The 22145-nt window shown below is 31.0% G+C and overlaps 1 protein-coding gene across 2 annotated transcripts; it reads right to left on the bottom strand.

The window, feature by feature from the left end:
* Positions 1–520: 520 nt before the first annotated feature.
* Positions 521–20100, bottom strand: LOC124919678 (agamous-like MADS-box protein AGL8 homolog). Of its 2 annotated transcripts, XM_047459989.1 has the most exons (8): positions 19780–20012; positions 1717–1792; positions 1572–1636; positions 1397–1496; positions 1278–1319; positions 1105–1146; positions 909–1021; positions 521–828 (listed from the first exon to the last, which is right to left on the bottom strand). In XM_047459989.1, the coding sequence occupies exons 1-8, from the start codon at positions 19971–19973 to the stop codon at positions 714–716; spliced, it is 747 nt and encodes a 248-aa protein (XP_047315945.1). In that variant the 5' UTR covers positions 19974–20012; the 3' UTR covers positions 521–713. The 2 variants fall into 2 exon arrangements, with proteins under 2 accessions (XP_047315945.1, XP_047315946.1); XM_047459990.1 differs by lacking the exon at positions 1105–1146 and having other exon boundaries at positions 19780–20100.
* Positions 20101–22145: the final 2045 nt, after the last annotated feature.

Below are 22145 nucleotides of genomic sequence, written 5' to 3' on the forward strand. Positions count from 1 at the left end.
CTCGATATTTTTCAGACGGCATAAACATAGTCTGAAAGAAAAGTAAAAATATTTAGGACATATAGTCAAAATTCATAAGAACTCATTATCACAGTTCAAGTGCTATGAGTCATTATATAAGAGATCAAATGTCACGATTTAGATTTCCACTTTAAATGTCTTAAATTGAAATGGACTCGATATTAATTTTGAGACGATATAAACATAGTTTGAAAGAAAAGTAAAAACAATTAGGACATATAGTCAAAATTCATGAGAACTCATCATCACAACTCAAGTGTTATGAGTCGGTACATAAGAGATCAAATATCATGATTTTGATTTACACTTGAAATATCTTAAATTGGAATGAAAGTCATGATTCTAAAGGGTCATGTTAGCTTCTCCATCAAAAATAAATAAATTTCAATCAACGAACTTTGACCCAAAACAGAAAGAATGCAATATTATAACACAACTGACATGTTCTTGAGCCTAGCTTACTAGTAATTACTTCATTCAAGCTGTAAGAGAAATTCAGTTAACACAAAATTTAATAACATAGTATAGGCAAAGGTGCCAAGTTTCCCACCAGCAAAGTATATATTCCTATTTACAATACTGTAAAATTATGTAAAGAAACAAAACATGGAAAAACTTTATATTCTTATTTACTATACTGTAAAACATGATTATAGAAATCAACAAAGTATGTAGAAACTTTGGACATAGTTTTAACCATTGACATGGCGAATCATCCATGGAGGCATCACTGTATTAACAATGGAAGCCCTTTCTTCCATTTGTCCATTGACGTTTTCTGTTGTTTTCTGCTTGTAATTGCCACTACTGCGTCCCAAATACAAATATAAATGAATTTTCATGTCTCAATATTTATTCCAATATGGAAGTGAAAGAGAGAGATTAACCCAATATTTATGGAGTGTAGCTGTTGTGATGGTGCGAATGGTGATGAGTCAAGCTCATAATTTGATTGTTCCAATTCTGCAGCAGCTTCCTTATGCTTCTCCCTTTCTTTTATCTGCTATTATGAATCAATTACTATTATCTCTAAGGAACAAATTCCTTAAACTTATTCAATTGTTTTTATGTTTCCAGCTTCACCTTTTTAAATAAGGTGTTATTCCGCACCTGCAATGCTTTATCCTGCTCACAACATCACTTAAATATTGATTTGGAATAAATTGATCAAATTTTAAACTCTTTGAATTAAATGAAATAGTGTACAAGGTCTAAAGAAACAGGGTAATAGATAGATAGATATTATATGTCTTAACCTTTTTCTGAAGCTCGGAGATAGATTCAAGCATTAGTTGATTCTGTATGAAAAAAATACAAGACTAGGATAAGGCATTTACATATGTTTATAGGTGTTAATAATAATTTTATCGTTAACCTTTTGAGATCGAATGTGCTTAAGAGATACATCCAATTGGTTTTCCAAGTTCTGAAGCTCTTTTAGATTCAATGTGTCCAAATCTTCTCCCATATAGTTCCTACATTTATAGAGTGAAACACATTTGTTGGCTTCTTTTTGATCAATGAGTATTTATGTAAGTATGCATATATACCTTTGGTTTCTCTGAACAACATCTAGCCTTGCCTTGAGCTTTGCATAATCAAGAGTCCAGCTTCCCTATTGAAAATAGATTGATTAATATAGAAAATCCTTCATGTTAATGCAACATGTATAATCAAATGGATCTCATAATATACCAATGATTCATTTGTTGCATTATGCTGCCTTTCTGCATAAGAACATCTCTCATATCTTTCAAGTATGCTCTCCATACTGCAATAAATAAAAACACTCAAATATTTATCAATCAATCACTAAGGCTTCAGAAAAACCAAAAGCATTTTATACTGGTTATTGTATTTCTATTCTAAATAATTGAGATAACAGAACAACTCATTAAGAAAAGCCATGTCCTTACATACAGCATCTAAAGCCATGCAAAAACATTGTATCCAGTTTTTCAGTCATTCAAAAAGGCAATCCAGTACAATATATCTAAAACATATTCCACTTTAGATGTTGTTCGGATAATTGAAACTATCAGTACCACAATTACAGAGATGAATTAGAAAGCTAAAGAAAAGAATATGAAAAACATGAAGAAGAGTTCAAGACCATAATTTAAAATTTTGAAAATTTTATATTTCCATAATTGATTCAATTTAATGCTTTGGTTTAATATTATAGATTACTTCCTAAAAAGAATTATTATTTGAGATTATTTACTTAGTTTTATTTTGCAACATTGAATGGTTCAGATGGCTATTTGATAATAGTTTTATATGATATATTTTGAGAGACAGGATTTGAAACTTATTATGGAAACATTACTGTATTCAGTGTGTTTTTCCGGAATCAATCGTTAGATGTTGGGAAGTGTGGATAGAAACGGTGAGCTCGGTTGGTCTGATCCGTTGGGCCCCTATCCTGTTTATCTTTTGGTGGATCATTTGGTTTGAAAGAATCTGTAAAACGTTCAGCGATCATTATCGACTGATACATTTAATACATAATTTTATTATTATGACCATCGAAGATGTTTCATTGGGTAGATCGGTTAAAGCGGTGATGGAACTTATTGATCTTCTCGAGTACCTCTATGCTCGTTAAAGTTGTTTCTTTTTGTTTACTTCTTCTTTGTTTTTTTTTTATCGTTGAGCTTAAACACTCTCATTTATATTATTTTGCATTAATTATATATATATATATATATATATTTATTTATTGAGAGACAACCCTTAATTGATTCGTTGTGGTGCGGCAAGAGAATTGATTGCAAAAACAATTGTTGTAGGCTACAGAGAAGAGAGAAGACAAAAGGTGTTAGATTCTCTTTAAAAAAAAAGTGTCATTGGTTAGCAGCGACGATTTTCTCATTCAAAGTTTCAATTATCTCCTTAATAAGATGATAAATGAATCATCTCATTCATCTTAACTATGATCTACAATGCATTGACAATAAAGATAGAACAAAAGAAGTACACAAAACACCATCTTTGAATTTAATTGACCGAGCCTCTCATCTAGTCCATTTAATGACTAGAAATTTCACTCAAGTTATTATTTATCTTCTCACATTGGAAGATAATGCAATGATTCTTTCTTGATTTTTTTACGAGTTGCTTTCATGATGTCTCCACCAAAACTTATAAGTGTTTTTCATCAGTTTTTCTCTTTTTGGTCTTTCATTCATATTGCGTGTTAACTAGAAATATGACAATCTTTAATCACCCACCAAATTAATGCAATTTTACAATTTGGCCCGAAGGATTGCCTTATCAACATGTCGACAATGTTGTCATCGATAAAACTTAATTTTTTGATAAGACTTATTGTGTATCATTCTTTCCTCAATCCATGGGCAAATATACCTCTTTATCAAAGTCATCCTCCTCCCCAACATCAATTCTCCTCTTACAGTGTGCCTTTTTTATGACATATATCCAACCCAAGTTGTGATTCCTCTAAAATCACTATTTGTGTCTTCATTTTGTGTGTTCCAGCTTTGTCAAACTTCACATCTTGACATAACATAATGGAGTCAAGTCAAGTTACAATGTGTTTGAGAATCTTTGAATGTAAAGTTTAATGTCATATCAAGGAAGGAAATCTATATTCTAGAGAGAAAAATGAGACTTTCCTTAGATATCAAGAGGAAACCAAGGGATATAAAATACAAACATAAAAAGGGGTTGAAAATGTAATTATATGAAGGGATGTGCAATTCAATGAAGCTGCCATAATGGTTGATATCGAATCAACATCACTCGAGAGACATTTGCTGAACAATATGTGAAGAATGCAATTCTATTTGACAAAGAGGAAGAAATGAGGCCAAATGCGAAATTAAATGGAGTAACAAGATATACTTTATGTTAAGGTCCTATCACACCAACTACGTGTGATCCAATTCATCAAATGAGTCATTATCTTTTTCAGAAATCATGATGAAGAAGATGAAGTTGAGGTGTAGTCGATCCATTGCAAAAAGGAGCGCAATGACCAAACTTCTAGTAGAAAAGTATGTCTACATTGCTTAATATGCTTAATAGATAATGTGAAGAAGATGAGTCATCTTCCTATCGAGAGACAATTGCATCAAAAGAATGTATTTCATGGAAAATGACAATTCAAGAGGAATTGGTTAGTCTTGAGAGGAATAATACATGGAAGTTATTGGACTTACTTAAAGAACAAAAGGTATTGGACTGCAAGTGAATATTAAAAAAAAGCTAAATGATAATGCAACTTGGACCCTATGTACTTCACACAAAGAGAATATATTGACTACAAATGGATTCTAATTCAAGAGGAATTGGTTAGTCTTGAGAACATTGTTTTCTTGTGTGGGGAGTTAGAAGAAACCATTTATATTAGGTAACCAGAGAATTCCATCAAAAGGTGATTTGAGAATAATGTATGTCTGCTAAAGAAATATTTGTATGGGCTTATCACCTAGGTAGTGATATAAAAGATTTGATAACTTAATGTTAAAGTAATTATGGTTGTTGTGTATAAATGAAAGATATTAAATATAAGAAAGTTGTACACAAAATTTATTTATTATTGTATGTGGGTGATATATTAATTGCTAACAAAGACATGAAGACTATTGATGATCTTAAGATGTTGCTAAGAAATAAATTTAATATAAAAGGTTTAGGGAAGGCTAGGAAGCTACTGTGAATGAAAATTAAAAGAGATGGCAAAATGTTTTTTTGCATGTTGGACAACTTAGCTACATGCAAAAGTGGTGTCTAGATATTTAATATCCCATTGCGAAGGAGAAACTACTCCATTGACACTTCACTTCAGATTATAAAGTGATGATTTTTCCCATAAATGAAGATGAGGAGAAAAAGATGAATGACACTCATGTTAGTGCCACATGGCCATTAATGTATTGAATGGTTTGTATTACGTTAGACAAAGTCAAACATGAAGTTTGGTATCAAGATTAATGTCAAATCCTAGTAGAAGAACGCAATGCAATGTAAGTAGATCATATGATATGCTTATGATTTTACTATTTTTGGTTTAATTTATGGTAGAGATATGACCACTAATTCTTTGTGTATAATTGTGTATGTTGATAGTGGTTATGTTAATAATTTAGATAAGAGAATATCAACCACGGGATATTTGTTAATATTTGTTTTATGCTGGGAGGATTCTCAATTAGTTGGAAATTAAATCTTCAAATGAACGTCTTTCTTAGTAAGGTGGATGTGTGATATATGTGTCCAAGCAAATATTTACTGTAAATATTGGTTTTTTTTTTTTATGTTTTCTAGTTTGGTTGTTTACTTGAATTTAAGATCTAATTGTGCATGGGTTCCTAACAATTGGAATTAGAGCTTTGAAAAAGAGAGAAGTGCACGATTCAAATACTGGAGAAAGGTTGTTTGGAGCAATTTTGAAAGATTTCTTTGGATATTTTAATGGTTGATCATCGATTTCTTTGGATTCCCGATTTAATATTGAGAACTTCTCGTGGAGGAATGACTTTAACTTGTGAAAGATGAAAGTGAGAGTCTTATTGGTGCAACAATGACTTCATGATATTCTTGGTGGCATGGAAAAGTTGTTATCTCTCTCATAGAGAAGGAGAATATCATTTCCAAAGTCCATTAATGTTGATCAGAGAGAAGGAAGATATCATTTCCAAAGCCTATTTATGTTGATTTTATGTCTTGTAGACTAGGTCGAAAGTGACTAATGAGATGATGATGGCCAACGTTTGGCTCAAACTCAGTATCTCTACTTGTGAAGAGATTGTTCTTGAAACAAAAGTTGAATTCCTACAAGATGACAGAAAAACTAATATTTGGAGCAGCTTCTTAATGATTTAACAAAATCATCTTGGACTTGGATACTATTATGATCAAAGTTTATGATGAATATCAAACATTGTTTCACTTGCAATCCATCTCGAATTTATTCATGAACCTTAAAAACGTGATGTTATGTTTAAGACTAGACAAGATATTATCCTGTTAAAGGGAGCTATGGAGGTCACGGGAGGATGGTAAAATAATAGACTATATCAAAACGATTAAAATCTTAATTTGATTTTTAAAATCATACGATTTTACAATTTCACTCTCATAAGGTTAACGAGTCTAATTTTAAGTAAATCTTAAATATGTAAACTCTTACAATTTTAAATTTATAAAAATAAGATTTTACGAGTTTATAAATAATTTCCATTTTACAATTTAATACGATTTTACGTTTAAAAAATTAAATTTATATTTAAAAATTAAAAATTAAAAATTAAAGTTATTATTTATTCAAATAATTAAATTAATATAATTAATTTTGTAATTATAATTTTTTTATAGGATTATTTACTCATTATTATTATTATTTATTTAATTTTATATTTAAATATATAAATTTTTAAATTGGTTAAGTATAAAATACTTGATTATATATATAAATAATACTAATATATAATTATTATTTTTTTCAAATTAAACTCTTACGATTTTAATTAAACTCTAGATTTTTCGAGTTTAAAACTTGTTAACGATTTTACGTAAATTCTTGATTTTGACTGTCTTGAAGTATATTCATTAAAAAAAAAATATACTAAAAAATTCTTGACTATTTTATCATGTATTAATGATTCATCTAAGATTAACATTATCTATAAGAGGATAAATGAGTTGAAAAAGCAATGCACTCTAGGGGTGACATCATGGATTAAATACATTTTAGATGTATCGGGACCTCTAAACACTCAACTTATGGATATTCTAGGTATTTCATTTTGTCGGTTGATAAATTTTGTGGAGGTCATGGTCGTTCATAATGAAATAAAAGTGCTCCAAGAGTGTAAGGATTTTATGGATAATCATACCTAAAGAAGGATCAAGGAGATGAAGAATAATGAAATACAAAAGTGAAGAAAGGTTAGTGTGCCAAGAATGTTTGACAACTCGTGAACTTGAAGTACAAAGAGATAATATGATAGAGAATACTACCAAGTTCATTGACTTAGTGAATTAGATAATATCGATGGAGATGACTCTCGATGATGAACTGTCAAAAATATCAAAGACCCAATAATCAAACTGGTAGCTTATCGGTTTCATTTTACTAGTTAACCAGTTCTAGATGTTCTGATTAAAGGATTTAGTTTTCGGTTGAATTATTTTCTACCGATAAATCGGTAATAATTTAATTATACATTAGTTATTTTTATGAGATATATTATAATATTAAATAATATATATTATAATTTATATTAGTTATTTTATATGTATTAGATATATTATATTATTTCATAATTTATATATAATAATAGAATATAAACAACAGACAGCACAACCAACAGTTTTGAAAAAATATAGAGTTTACATATTAGTTTTTTTTTAAATTAAATTTAACTTAATATTCTATTTAACTCTTTTTTTTTTAATAATTTACCATAAAAATAAACTTGTCCAATTAATGAAATTCATTTAATAAATTTAATACTTAATTAAAAAATGAATTACTAGTCCCGGTTAAACCTGGTTAACCGACCGAAACCGATAAAACTAGAACTAGTAAAACTGATACAAAATAATCAGTCATTTAATTAGTTTGTAAAATAAAGGACAAAATTTGGCTTAATTGTAACTGTTTATCTAATTAACCGACTAATTAAACACTCTTAAATGAGCTACAAATTTTACTACTTCTCAACTCGTTACTAGACATTTGGGAAATGTTGGTGATTTCATTAAACAATTTATCGAGAGATGTTATTCTAACTATGAACATGGTCAAAGATAGTTTTCGACAAAGATGCTAGTAAAAGAGAGAAATGTGAACCAGCTTTAGAAACCCTAGTAGGTAAACTTCAAAGTCGCGTGGAAGGATTAATACAGATCTCTACACGGAAAAATGAAAATAATGACTTGACAAAAGAAGATCGAAGTTAAATTTAGAAATCTTAGTACGGGCACGTGAAGAGAGAATGTTGAATATTGAAGTGAGAGAAAAATGAAGGCAAAATGGTGAAAAGAAACCAATTTGGTTGTAGAGAGCGACATCAGTACCATCATGTGCGAAGATGGCTGCGTTAATCTTCCGGTGTTTCTTTTCATGATAATTTTTTTTCTACGTATTCGAAAGGAGATTTTGACAATCTTTAAATCAGTAACATTGGTTCATCGAAGATAGTGGGTATCAACGACATTTGTTTAGAGACTATCGTCAATTGCAAATTAATACTAAAAGATGTGAGACACATTCCAAACATTTACCTCAACTTGATTTCTACTGGAAAACTCGACGATGAGGGCTTCAGAAATTATTTTGGTGGAGGTAAGTGAAAACTCGCAAAAGATTTTCTCGTGATGGCGAGAGGAACGAAGACAAACACGTTGTATGTAATGCAAACCAGATGTACAAGGGAAAAATAAATTTAATCTAGAAAGATGTGGATATTGATTTGTGGCGAAAGAGACTCGGTCACGTCAACGAGAAGGGACTTCAAGTTCTCACTAAAAACAGGTACGTCTCTAATAATATGTTATGTTTTCTTAGCTAGAAAAAACAAATAGTCGCATTTCATACCTTCCTTCCACATAGCAAATCAAATGTTCTTGATGTGATTCATATTGATGTTTGTACTATTAAAGAATTCTTTTTCTCAATGGCGCATATTATTTCGTAATCTTTATTGATAATCACTCCATAAAAGTTTGGATTAGTACATTGAAAACTAAGGATCAAGTTTTAAAGGTCTTTACAGATTTTATGACAAATTTGAGAGAAAACAAATAGGAAATTGTGAAGTGTGAAGTTAGACAACGACGGTGAATATATAGGGGTCGTTTGAACGATAATATAAAGACCACGACATTAGATTGAAGAAAATGAATTCAAAGACAAATCAACACAATAGTATGGCTGAATGATTGAACCAAACGATTGAAGAAAGGGTGTGGTGTAAGTTGTCTCATTTGAAGTTACTCAAGTCTTTTTGGGGGAAGGCAACGAGAACTGTAGTTGACTTGATACACTTTTCTCTTGCAACAACAATGAACAATGACGTTCCAAATAGGATTTGAATAGGAAAATATGTTACTTACAAGAATTTAAAAGTCTTTGATTATAGGATGTTCATCGATATCCCAATAGATGAAATATTTAAGATTTGCGATAAGATAAAATTGTGTTTCTTCATGGGGTACGATCACGAAGAGGTTGGATACAAGTTATTGAATTAGATGACGAAGAAGATTGTGAAAAGAATATATGTATTTCTTGAAGACCAAGTTATAGGTGATAGTGGCAAGGTTGAAGAAGTCAATTTCTCTACTGAAATACCTAGTAGTTTGGATGCAATTCTGCTTGGCATGAATTTTAATCATGCGGAGACATTAATGAAGGTGATGATGGTGTTTACGACGGTGAGCCAACTAAAAGCTAAGACAACTTAACTACTGAAAATTGTTTGATACATTTAGAAAGAAACTACACTGACGTTAGTTGAACAACCCTTTAAAAGATATAATAGGAAATACCAACCCTCTGTTAGATATCCTTCTAATGAGTATCTATTACTTGCAGATGGAGGAGAATAAGAAAATTACCAATAAGTATTCAAAGTTAATGACAATAACAAGTGGTTGAAAGTCATGCAAGAAGAGATGAAATCTTTACTTGATAACCACACATACAACTTGGTAAATTAACTTAAAGGAAGAAAAAAACTCAAGAATTAGTGGGTTTATAGGTTGAAGGTCGGGAATAATATCTCACAACTTAAGTACAATGAGTAGTTACTTGTGAATTGTTTTGGTCAAAAGAAAGGGATCGACTTTGAAGAAATATTATCTTCGGTGGTAAAAAAATGCTTAGTCTCGACTGCACGCTTGAACCTAGAGCTGGAACAACTTGACGTGAAAATTGTTTTTATTCATGGTGAATTGGAAAAAGAGATTTATATAGAATAACCTGAGAGATTCAAAGTTAGACACAATTAACAACATGTGTGTAAGTTGAAAAATAGCTTGTGGGACTCAAACAAGTTTTGGGGATGTGGTACAAGAATTTTGACTCGGTAATGATGAGTCATAGATATAATAAGACTAATTAGATTACTACGTGTTAATTAAAAAGTACTCAAATGGAGACTTCATGATTCTATTATTGTATGCCGACGACATGTTGATCATTAGTCGTGATGTTGCCAAGATCGATAAACTAAAAATAGAGTTGGGCAAATATTTTGCAATGAAAGACTTAAGGTTAGCAAAGAAAATATTTAGAATGAAAATCTCGCGTGACAAGAAAAATGTAAAGTTTTGAATATCTCAATAAAGTTATATTGAGAAGGTTCATAAATAGTTCAATATGAGTAAAGCAAAAGTAGTTAACTCTCTATTTGTGGGTCACTTCAAACTTTCTACAAAGTAATTTTCGATAAGTGAGAAAACGAGGCGTAGATGAGGAAAGTTTCATATGTTCTATATCTGGGAGTTTGATGTATGATATAGTCTACACTAAGTCGGACATGGCTAATATAGTTGGCAATGTTAGCATAATCCTCTCAAATCCGAGAAAAGCGTGGTAGGATCTAGTCAAGTAGATATTAAGGTATTTGAAAGATACTTAAAAGGTGTTCTTATTTTTTTGGCACCGACGAACCTATTCTAGTTGGCTACCCGAACTTAGATATGGATGATGACATTGATTTAAAAAAAAATATGTTTCAGGATTTCTGACGATCTTTGTAGGAGGAGTTGTCTCTTAACAATCTAATTTTATAAATATGTTTCTCTATCCACTAAGGAAGCATTGTGGATGAGAATGTTCTTAAAAGAATAAGGTATACAACAAGAAAATTACACGGTACACAATAATAGCTAGAGTGTTATTCAACTCTCTAAAAACTCCATATTTCATTCGAGATCTATTTATATTTAAGTAAGGTAACACTAGATTTGAGATGAAACAATTAAACTTAGAGAAAGTTCATACCAGTGAGAATGGATCTGATATGATGACCAAACCATTGCCGAAAGAGAAACTTGAAGATTATCGGCGAAGAGTGGGCTTGTTAGATCCCACCCAGTTATCTAGATGGGAGATTTTTAGGTTCATCTTATGTGATGGCTTGGAAAATATAGGCTAAAAGTCAAAAGTAAAATAAAAGTGTTTTTAAATAACTCTTTGTTTAGAGAAGTGGACATCTATAAATATACAATAAGAAAAAAGAGAAGGAGGGAGAAGATAAATAAAGGTTAAGGTTAAATATTCAGAGTTTAGGCTAGACAATCGAGAAATCAATAAGTATCGATTTTGGATAGAATCACATGTGATGAATCGTCGCAGCGTCCTCTACAATTTGATTAGTCTAGATCTTTGTTTGGACTTTTCTCACATATTTATTTGAGTATTTCACTTTAGTGAAATCTTTTTTTTTTTTTTTTTTTTTCTGTAATCCACAATTAAAAAGAAGACTTTATATTATTGAATATCTAAGATGCTAGAGAAGACTTTAATGTAACTCATTATAATACAGTGAAGGTTCTTTTAAGATGTCTATGGGTCCCGTGTTTTTTTATTTTTGTTGGATTTTCTACGTTAAAATTGATGCGTCTTTGTGTACTTAATTTTATTTTTTGATAATTAATTTGGTCTCTTGATTATCTCAATATGACATACAAGGTGGGAGAAAAAAAGTATTCCGTAATTGTTATTAAGTGTTTTTTCCCAACATATGTAAGGGTGACATCGCTAAATTGATGTAGACAAGGCTAAAGTATTGTAGAGGTACGACAATGAAGTTTCTTTGGAGATATGTCAATCTAAATGAGTAGCTTTAAAGATAATCGCCAAAAAAATAGAAATTCTTAAGATCTCACATATTAAATTTAACTTTGGTTGATGACATTTAATTCATGTGGCCTTCCTGATTTCAATTGTATTTGTGGTGAATGGGGCAACCAAGTATAAACTTCAACCTCAACGGTAAGAAATATTGGTACCATCGACCATATATCCATTCTAATTATTTTTTCTCAACAAACATAATTTCCTTCACTATTTTTTAATGGTAAAGCAAGTAAATTATAATTGCAATAATCGAAATCAAATTTAAGAGGTTTCAACGCATGAGAAACATCTTAATAATCTATATAAGTTTGTCTTTAGAAAACTTGATTTTGCCTTTGCGTTCTTAAAAGACCTTGTTCTACTTCAAGTCAAAAATATTGAAACAGTTCATGTCAACACAGAAACCAGTTCGTTGTACAATTACTTTGACAAAGACAGAAGGTGTCTAATAAAATTCTTAGGCCTAATGACCTTCACATTCAATCTTTCCTATTGTCAATAGTTTTAAGGAGAGCATGACATGACGTGGTTACTTAGAAAGCTACTAAATTTGAGATTGATTATGTGGTCACTTATTGATTTTAAGTTTGGGAATGAGGCGGATACATGAAGTGCTCTTTCTAGGATATGCTCCAGAATAGAGAGGGATTATGTAGAATGATATCACCTCTTTTACACTTGTCCTTAAGAAGTTTTCTTTCAAACAACTTCTAGTGCTACATTGATTCATTGATTTACAAAGTTTGGGTGAAAATGGTGAGAAGATGTTTCACAGCATGCATTGAAGATGTTTTTTATGGTAGATAAATTTTGTATGACAAATGGAAAAAAGTGTTTATACTCCTCTAGACGTAAATCCAAGACTCGGTTGAGATGAAGGAACATGTCTACTAGATCCTCGTCTATATAGTGATCTTGTAGGAAGTTTGATTTATCTGGATATAACAAGGTCTAACATTGCTTATGTAGTTTTAGTGGTGATTCGATACATGTGGGAGCCAAGGAAACCACACCTCGAGGAAGCAAAGAAAATTCTGAAGTATATATATTAACACCTCACTAGATATAGGTTTACTCTACGAGAAAGATGTAAAATGTGTTTTACAAGGATTTGTGGATGCTAACTTTGTTGGAGATCAAGACGATCGAAGGTCCACATTTGGGTTTGTTTTTCTTTGTGGAAACACTAGCATATCTTGAAATAGCAAGAAACAATGATCGGTATTCTTGTCTACCACATAAGTATAATACAAAGCATCAGCTCACGCAACATATGAGTGCATATGGCTTCGTAGACTTTTGGGGGATCTTCATGTCAAGTTTGATCAGTTGGGTCCTATCTAGGGAGATAATTTGAGTACTATTAAATTAACTTCAAATCCTATTTTTCATGCGAGGAAAAAACACATTGAGTTGGAGCATCATTTTATTCGTCAAAAACTACCTGAGAGAATCATTAAGATGACTGTAGTAAGAAGTGAAGACAATGTTGATGATATCTTCATAAAAGTACTTCATAAAGGTTGTTTCGAAGATCTACGATCTAAGTTGAGACTAGTTCATCAGACATCACTTTAAGGGGTGTTAGAAACTAAAGTAAAAATAATAATAATGAATGTGTCTTTCATTATTCAAGAGTCTTTTAGATTATCCAAGTCTCTTGGAATTCTAATAAATGTGACTTTTATGTCTCTTATTTAATGTCTAGGTTTTATTTTACTATATATAAGTTGGAATTGTGTCCTTATTTCACAAGTTCAATAAATAGAATTTCATTCAAGTTTGTTTCTCTCTCTAAAGTATTTATTCATTTTTTTTAATAAACTTCTTCACGGCTCGATCATCAAAGTCATGATTGTGACTTCGTTACATGGTATCAGCGCATTGGTTACATTCATGAAGAAGATATCGTTGTTATTAGATATGGAAAGTAGTGGTCTTATAGCTAGACTCGGTTTGGAGTTGTTAAACCAGTCAAACTACCGAATATGGAAGACTTGTATGGAATCGTATCTGGTCAGGATGACTTGTGGGACATTGTCGTAGATGACAATGAAGCAGCTCTTGAGTATGTCGCTAAAAATGCGGAATCATTGAAGAAGTGGAAGAAACTCAATGCGAAGGCAAAATTTGTGTTGGAGTGGTCAATCTCTCACAATCTGTTCGAGCACATCATAGGTTGTGGATCTACTCGTGAGATCTGAAAACGATTGATTGTTTTTTCAACAAAAAGAACGAGACTTGTCTTTAAATTCTTGAAAACGAGTTGACAGCCGCAAAGCAAATCGAAATCGTCACAAAGTTTTTTCTTAAGGTAAAAATATATGCTCAGAAATTTCTTACTAAACTCAGATGAGAAAATTTTAGAGGCTCGAATTAAGAGGTATATTGTTCGAGGAATTCGACTCCAGTATACGCCATTTAACACCTCTATTCAAGGATGGGCACAACAATCTTCGCACAAAGAGTTTGAAAATCTCTTGTCATCTCAAGAGTTGTTGGTCGCACAAATGGTTGGAACGAGTATAAAGGAGGAGTCGAATAGTGCATTATTCTTAAAGAAATCATGTTAAAAACAGGAAAAGTTGGTGAAGGAAGAAACATGTCGGATTCTTCAAATATTCCTAAGAAGTCCCTTAAGTGTTTCAGGTGCGGCAAGACTAGACACTTCAAGAAAAATTGTCAAGTAAATTTGGAGGTTAATTTTGTTAATTCAAATCTCAGAGAAAAGTCTGACCATCATGTTGATGAGGACTAGGAAAAGGCTTTTCATTTCAATGTGATGGTTTCAAATGAAAAGCAAACAGAGGTGTCTCATAGTAAATATGAGATCGATCAAAGGTGAATTGTTGATTCAGGGTGCAAACATCACGTTACTAGAGATGATTTCGTATTCTCATCAAGTCGAATTCATAATGCAGGCGGTGGCATTGTCACGACACATAACTCGGTTCATAAAGTTAAAATGGAAGAATTGATTGTCATTAATAGTGACAATGAAGCACTTATTACTCTAAAGAATGTCTGCCATGTTCTAGGATTTCGGAAAAAACTTTTCACGATAGCAAATACTATAGACATTGTAAATCTTATGTTGTTCGATCCACATGATGTGAATTTTTAAGGAACATGAAAGAAATCAAGGTGAATGTGGCTCACACTAGAACTCGGGTAAATTATCTATTTTTCCTTTCAGCATCAAATTCGTACATCGAAAAGGTGAACGACAAAAGCACCTCTATTATATGGTATGAAAGGCTTGGAAATCTTAATATGACTAAGCTTAGTGTTATGTCTCAAAAGAAACTTGTCGAAGGTCTACTTGAATATTTAAGGATCGAGGAGGGCAATGTGTGTGAAGGATGTCAATATGGGAAGGCTCATTGACTTCCATTCGACAACTCTATATCGAGAAGCAAGGATCCTTTGGATCGAGTTTATAGTGACTTAATGGGACCAACTTGGACTGTCTCATACTCGAGAAGTAAATATATGTTGTTGTTTGTGGATTATTTTTCCCGATTTATTTGTGTGTATTTCGTGAAAGAGAAGTCCGAAGTATTCTCTAAATTTCTCTACTTCAAGGATAAAGTAAAATGAGAACAAGATATGAAAATTTGAGAATTATGGACAGACAATGGTGGAGAATTTTGCTCAAAGGATTTTGAATTGTTTTGTAGGAAAAGTGGCATAAAAAGAGAACTCTCTTGTCCATAGACCCCACAACAGAATAGGATCGTCGAAAGGAAGATTCTACACCTTATAGAGATTTTTAAGTCGTGGCTGCATATGAAGAATCTACCAAAGAAATTATGGGAGGAAGGCCAGAGTTGTGCTACTCATGTCATCAATCAAGTTCCTCTTAGTACAAATAAGTTTAAATCTTCATTAGATAAGTTTTATGGTTTTAAACCTAGTGTTAAGTATTTTCGAGTTTTTGGATCTATTTTTTATGTCCATATTCCAAGTTCGAGAATGAGCAAATTGGACGTAAAGACAGTCAAATGTGTGTTCGTCGGCTATGACAAGAGAAGGAAAGGATGGAGGTGTATGGATCCATCAACCCACAATGACATTGTATTGAGAGATGTGTTTTTCGACGAAATCTCTTCGTATTACATCAAGGATGTTAAGGAAACTATTCAGACTAATATTCTTATAGCCACATCTATGGGAAACTCCTCGTGTATTGATAATAATGATAGGGGAGACATGACTTAGCTTAAGATACTTCAGTCGATGAAAGAGTAGAAATTGAAAGCTTACCAAGAAGTCCACGTTATGAAGAATCTAATTAACAGAAAAATGGAGAATCTCGACAAAAAAAGAACATTGTAAGGCCTTGTCGATTCAGGGGTGATAATTTTGTAATAACCTTCTCTTGTTTCTTGGAAAACACAATAGACGACGAGAAATCCACTTATTATAATGAAGCAAAGAATGTCAAGGAATGTGTGACAACAATTGAGGAGGAAATGTACATTCTTAAGAATAATGAGACATGGGATGTCGTTTCGAAACCTATTGTACTCAAGCAGTCTAATGTAAGTTGGTGTATTGAATCTAACAAAGGTTGATGGAAACATAGATCGATACAAAACTAAATTGGTCCCTCGAGAATTCTCACAGAAGTACGGAGAAAATTACAATGAGACATTCAGTCTAGTTGCAAAGATAACATCAATTCACACTGTGTTGGGCTTACCAACAAGTTCTCGATGGAAGTTGTGGCAATTGGATGTCAAGAATGCATTTCTCTACGGAGAACTTGATCGAACAATATATATGGAATAACCACCTGGATTTGAGAAAAATGATGGTCCCTAGTTGGTTTGTAGACTTAAGAAGGCACTATATGGATCAAAGCAAGTCACGCATGCTTGGTATGGAAAGAATGCAGAATATCTTCAATTTGGTAGGTACAGAACTTTAGTATTCGACTCAAGTCTATATATCAAGAAGCATCAATGACAGATGGTGGCGGTTCTTTTATAAGTGGATGACATAATCTTGACGGGCAATAATTATGATGAGATTGTTCGACTACAATATGAGCTCTTGCTTTTCTTTGAGATGAAGAAGCTTGGTGAACTTGGAACTTTTCTTGGTCTATAAATAAAAAATTCGAGAAAGGTTTGTTTGTATCGTAGATCAACTACGCAAATAAGTTGGTAGATAAATTTGGTGTGACAAATGGAAAAAAGAGTTATACTCCTCTTTACATAAATCCCAAACTCAGTTGAGACGAAGGAACATGTCTACCAAATCCTCATCTGTATCGTGCTCTTGTGGAAAGTGTGATTTATCTGACTAAAACAAGGTCTGACATTGCTTATGCGGTTGGAATGGTGAGTCAATACATATAGGAGTCAAGGAAACCACACATCGAGGAAGAGAATAAATTATGAAGTATATTAACGCCTCACTAAATATAGGTCTACTCTACGAGAAAGATGCAGAATTTGTCTTATAAGGATTTACGGACACTAACTTTGCTAAAGATCAAGACAATTGAAGGTCCACATCTTGGTTTTTTTTTGTGGAAACACTAGCATATATTGGAGTAGTATGAAGAAAGGATCGGTATCCTTATCTACGAAAAAAGCGAATACAAAGCATCAGCTCATGCAACACATGAGTGCATATGAGTTCGTAGACTCTTGGAGGATCTTCATGTCAAGTTTGATCAGTATGTTCCTATCCATAGAGATAATTTGAGTGCTATTAAATTGACTTCAAATCATGTGTTTCATGCGAGGACAAAACACATTGAGTTAGAGTGTCACTTTATTCGTGAAAAGGTAATAGAGGGAATTATTGAGATGGTTGTAGTAATGAATGAAGACAATGTTGCTGATAATTTCACAAAAGCACTTCTTAAGGGTCCTTTCGAAGATCTACAATCCAAATTAGGACTAGTTCATCGGGCATCACTTTAAGGGGAGTGTTAGAAACTAAAGTGATTATAATAATAATAAATGTGTTTTTTTCATTATCAAGTGTCTCTTAGATTATTCAAATCTCTTGAATTATCTCTAGTAAATGAGGCATTTTTTACGATTTCAATTATCGAAGTAATGATTATAAGTTCCTTGACATGATTTAAAATGAGCTTGTGATGTTTAAGAGAAGTACCAAAGAAATATGACAATTAACTCATTTATCTTGAGCAAGAATAAAAGGTAAATAGGTGATAAAAACAACTTCTAATATGAGAGACAGTTGTTATTTATTTTTAGATATAAATTTTTTATTCGATGCAATTTAATTATTTTATTTGTGAAACAAAATTTTCAATTTTATTTTACATAACTCTTTCAAAAGACATATTGAGATTTGAATTTTAATCAAATTACATTATAAAACCCTAGTTAAAAAAAAATGAAAAGATTGTTTATGTGACATAGACAATATAATATAGCATTGGAGAACTTAACCTATTAGGAACACTCATTAAGTTTGTCGATTGAAAGAAATTCTAATGAATTATTGTTTTTATAACCATCTTTTTTTTTTGTCTTTATTATTATTTTAAAAAATAAAAAGATTGTCATTATTATTATCAATCAATTTGTGTGTATATTTTTTATTTTAAAGTATTAACCTTTTTACTTTAATATCTATATGACATTATATATTTAGTTTATTTTAACTTTTAATATATATGTATTTCAAGATAATACATTATAACTATTTTTTCAATAACTATATATATTAATTTTAATATTAAAGTTTGTATATATATAATAAAATTCAAGATAATACATTATAACTATTTTTTCAATAACTATATATATTAATTTTAATATTAAAGTTTGTATATATATAATAGAAATTATATATTTTAAAATTCAAGATATTTTTATACATAAATCTATATATAGGGTACAATTTAAAATAAATTATTTTAAGAAGATCTTGTCATCACAGGCATGACTAAAATGAAACAAACTATTGACCAAGATAGATTTAGATGACAAGAGAAACCAAGGTAGTGTGATCAAAATTAGATGTGTAATAAAAGATGGAACTTTCAACTTTGAACTTTTTTTTATTGAATGTGAGGCCGATATAATTAAAATACTTATGTTTAACTAAAATATTAGACTAAAGCATATTCATATGAAATGAATATACATGATTATCTTAAAATATAAAGTAACAATTTGATGATTTAAATCATTATAAATTAAAGAAAAATTAATTGTAAATGAGAAAAGATTAATACATTATTTTGTTGATGACACTTCATTCCATAGTGAGGTAACAAAGAATGTCTTGTATGAATAAAATGTCACAAAGAATGTAATGTGTAAATAATTAAAATTTCTCACATCACTATTTATTAACTAAAATATATTTTTTTTAAAATAAATATTTTTTTCCTTATATATTAATACTATTTCAATTTTTTTTTTTATCAAAAAATTAACTTTCTTAAAATTACTACCATTCAACATTTTTTTAAATAAACCAGTAAACTCAAACCGAACTACCTCTTACATTACTGACCCATAAGTATCGAAAGTTAGGAGAATGAGAAAGTTTTTTTTTCTAAATTTAATCTATGTTCTTGTGTGGAAGTATTAGAATGATAAAATGTTGGAATCTTATTTTTGGGAGACAACTAAGGAAATATGTGCTAAGAAGTCTTTCATTGTCATTTAGATTGTTGGATTGGAAAAGGTTGTGGCATGTATAATGGTAGTTGAAATTGAAGGATTCAATAATCAAATTAGTGAAAAAAGGTGCATATATAGGATGAATTTTTTTGTGGAATCACCTACTAATGATTTTCAATGGAGGATACCATTCAAAATCTCTGTAAATGCTTGGTTGTTTCTCAATGATGCTATGCTATCAATGAACAAGCTGTTTTGAGAGATCAAAGGGTCTTACCTACTGGCTAGTAGGTGTACCTTTTGTCAATATGAGGAGGGAGATGCATTGAATTTTTTTCCTTGGTGTTAGTTCTTGTTGAAGTAAGGAATTTGGCAGCCTCAAAATCCTGGGTGGGAATGATTAATACTCCATTATCTTGGAGAGATTTCTTCAAGACTTGGTTCTCACTTGCTACCACAAAGATGAAAAGAAGAATTATGAGATATGGCATCACTTGGAGGAAGCAAGAGAGATTGTAGTACTTGGAGAAATTATAGCATTTGTTTTTTTGAATTCATCACTATGTATTAATTGGACATTATTTTATTCCTGGTACATTTCTTTTCTCTTTAACTTGTATTAAAAATAAAAATCTCAATATACAAGCATTTTTTTAATGGTAGGTTAAAAATAAAAAGAAATCAAAATAATAGCTGTTGAAGCTCTTGTGTAAAATGTTATATGAAACTCAAACACCACAAACAATAGAAGTATAATTAATTGATTTCAAGTATTCTAAATAAGATAAATGCTCAAGTAAGAAATTATTTTCTGTCAGAATAATGTTAAGTTTGAAGATCAAAACTAGCACTAGGAGATCTTTTGAGTTTTTTTTTCTTTATAAAAAATATACTTTATCATATCATATTTTATTTCAATAACCACTCAATTTATCAATTACAATACTAAAATATATTTATTTTATATTTATAAGTTTAAATAAAAATACATTATAATAATTCAACCAATTAAAATAGTAAGATAAATATAATGTTTTATCTCGTCATCCCGCCTCCTCCTTTCTCATGGCTTTGGATTACATGACTCCAACCCACTAAAGAGTTGTGCGGGCACCTTCCTATATATATATATATATATGCAAGAGGGTCAATGACTTTGTTGTAGTCACAATTTAGGTTCAATAAGAGATCACACCTATTTGGAACATTATTGAGGTCCGCAAGAGTTTTCGATGTCCAACAAGGAGAAGAAAATATTGAACTACCTTATAATCGAAAGAGAAAAGGACGGGTAATCATTAGTTTTTATATATTAAATGTCATTATTTTTTTAAGCACAAAATTATTTCATTAGTGAATTGTATAGAAGGCAAAACAAAAAAAAAACAATTGGATGAAAACAGAAAAAAAGAAAAAAAAAGTTGATATAACATATGTAGTCATAATTAGTGAAATTCAGAATAAAACTTTAAGAAACAAAGCAAATCATTCACAATGCTCACAAGATCACGAATCTTATTTCATAACATCTCTTATGCTATTGTAATCATCCGTGCTATGAATTTTGAACATCTCTTTTCAACTCTTTACCTTTCTATTTCTCTCAACTTTCTCATCAATGTGATTTGTATGTGTGTTCTTGTTATACCTCAAAAGGGGTGTTTCAAACTAACCTCATTCATTCACATCTTCTCATAACATAAAGGAACTTCCTTTGGTGCTCTCTAATCATAAGTTGGACTCAAAGGCGGGACACAACAAAATTCACAAGCCATTTCTCTTAACTAATTTGGATTCCATCTCATTTTATCAGTTATGATTTTCTTCAATTTCACCCAAACGATCAAAATTTGAAAATTATCACCATCGCTTATCCCAAAAGGCTTGATGAATGCTCAAACTTGAAACATTTGCATCTACATAATGAAGGCGATGAAGTGAAGCGCCCTCGTCGATGATGATAATGATGGGTTCCATGAATACGATTATCCTAACAACCACATTTAGGAATGATTGCCTTAAGCTTGTGGAGCAAAGATTGTCGTAGTTAACCCGATATTCATGTTGCGGTTAGAAGAAGAATAAATGAATTATCCTCTCCAAAGAGATTTGGTTTTGTCGATAACAATTGTTTATTTGTCAATAACAATTGTTTCTATGTTTAAAATACCTAAACAGATAGAAATACTGACTATAGTGAAGTGCTTGACTTGAGAAACAACAACTAATTGAATGGACCAATTGCAATTGAACTTACACTATTGAAATTTTTGAAAAAATTGTCAGTTTCTTTTCTGCAACACTTGTGATTTTTCTTTATTAACAAATGAATAATTGTGTTTTTAGTGTTTGAAGAGAGTAAAATGTTTAGTATGTATTTGAACCGGAGTTCAGAACCACACTACTATTGTTTAATAAGAGTCAGGTCCGGCTTGGAGAGGGTCCAACTAGGGAAGGTAGGGAGGGAACTTACGGGGAAGACAAAGAGAGAAGGAACAAGAGAAATATTTAAAGAAAAATTAAAGTTCGTTTTAATATGAATAAAGTTGTATTAAAAAAAAACACTTGGATTATATGTGTGACATGCCAAATGTGGCTTTTTTTTTTCAGTTTATAATTACAATCAATTTTAATAAATACTAGTATGTATCCCGTACATTTGC

Source organism: Impatiens glandulifera, chromosome 1 (assembly GCF_907164915.1).
Source record: "Impatiens glandulifera chromosome 1, dImpGla2.1, whole genome shotgun sequence".
Taxonomy (NCBI): domain Eukaryota; kingdom Viridiplantae; phylum Streptophyta; class Magnoliopsida; order Ericales; family Balsaminaceae; genus Impatiens; species Impatiens glandulifera.

Coding starts and splice junctions, on each gene's coding strand:
- LOC124919678 (XM_047459989.1), bottom strand. CDS start 19,973: ATGCCATATCTCATAATTCTTCTTTTCATCTTTGTGGTAGCAAGTGAG. Junction 1,637..1,716: donor ATGCAACAAATGAATCATTG/GTATATTATGAG, acceptor TATTTTCAATAG/GGAAGCTGGACTCTTGATTA. Junction 1,147..1,277: donor TCTCCGAGCTTCAGAAAAAG/GTTAAGACATAT, acceptor TGTTGTGAGCAG/GATAAAGCATTGCAGGTGCG.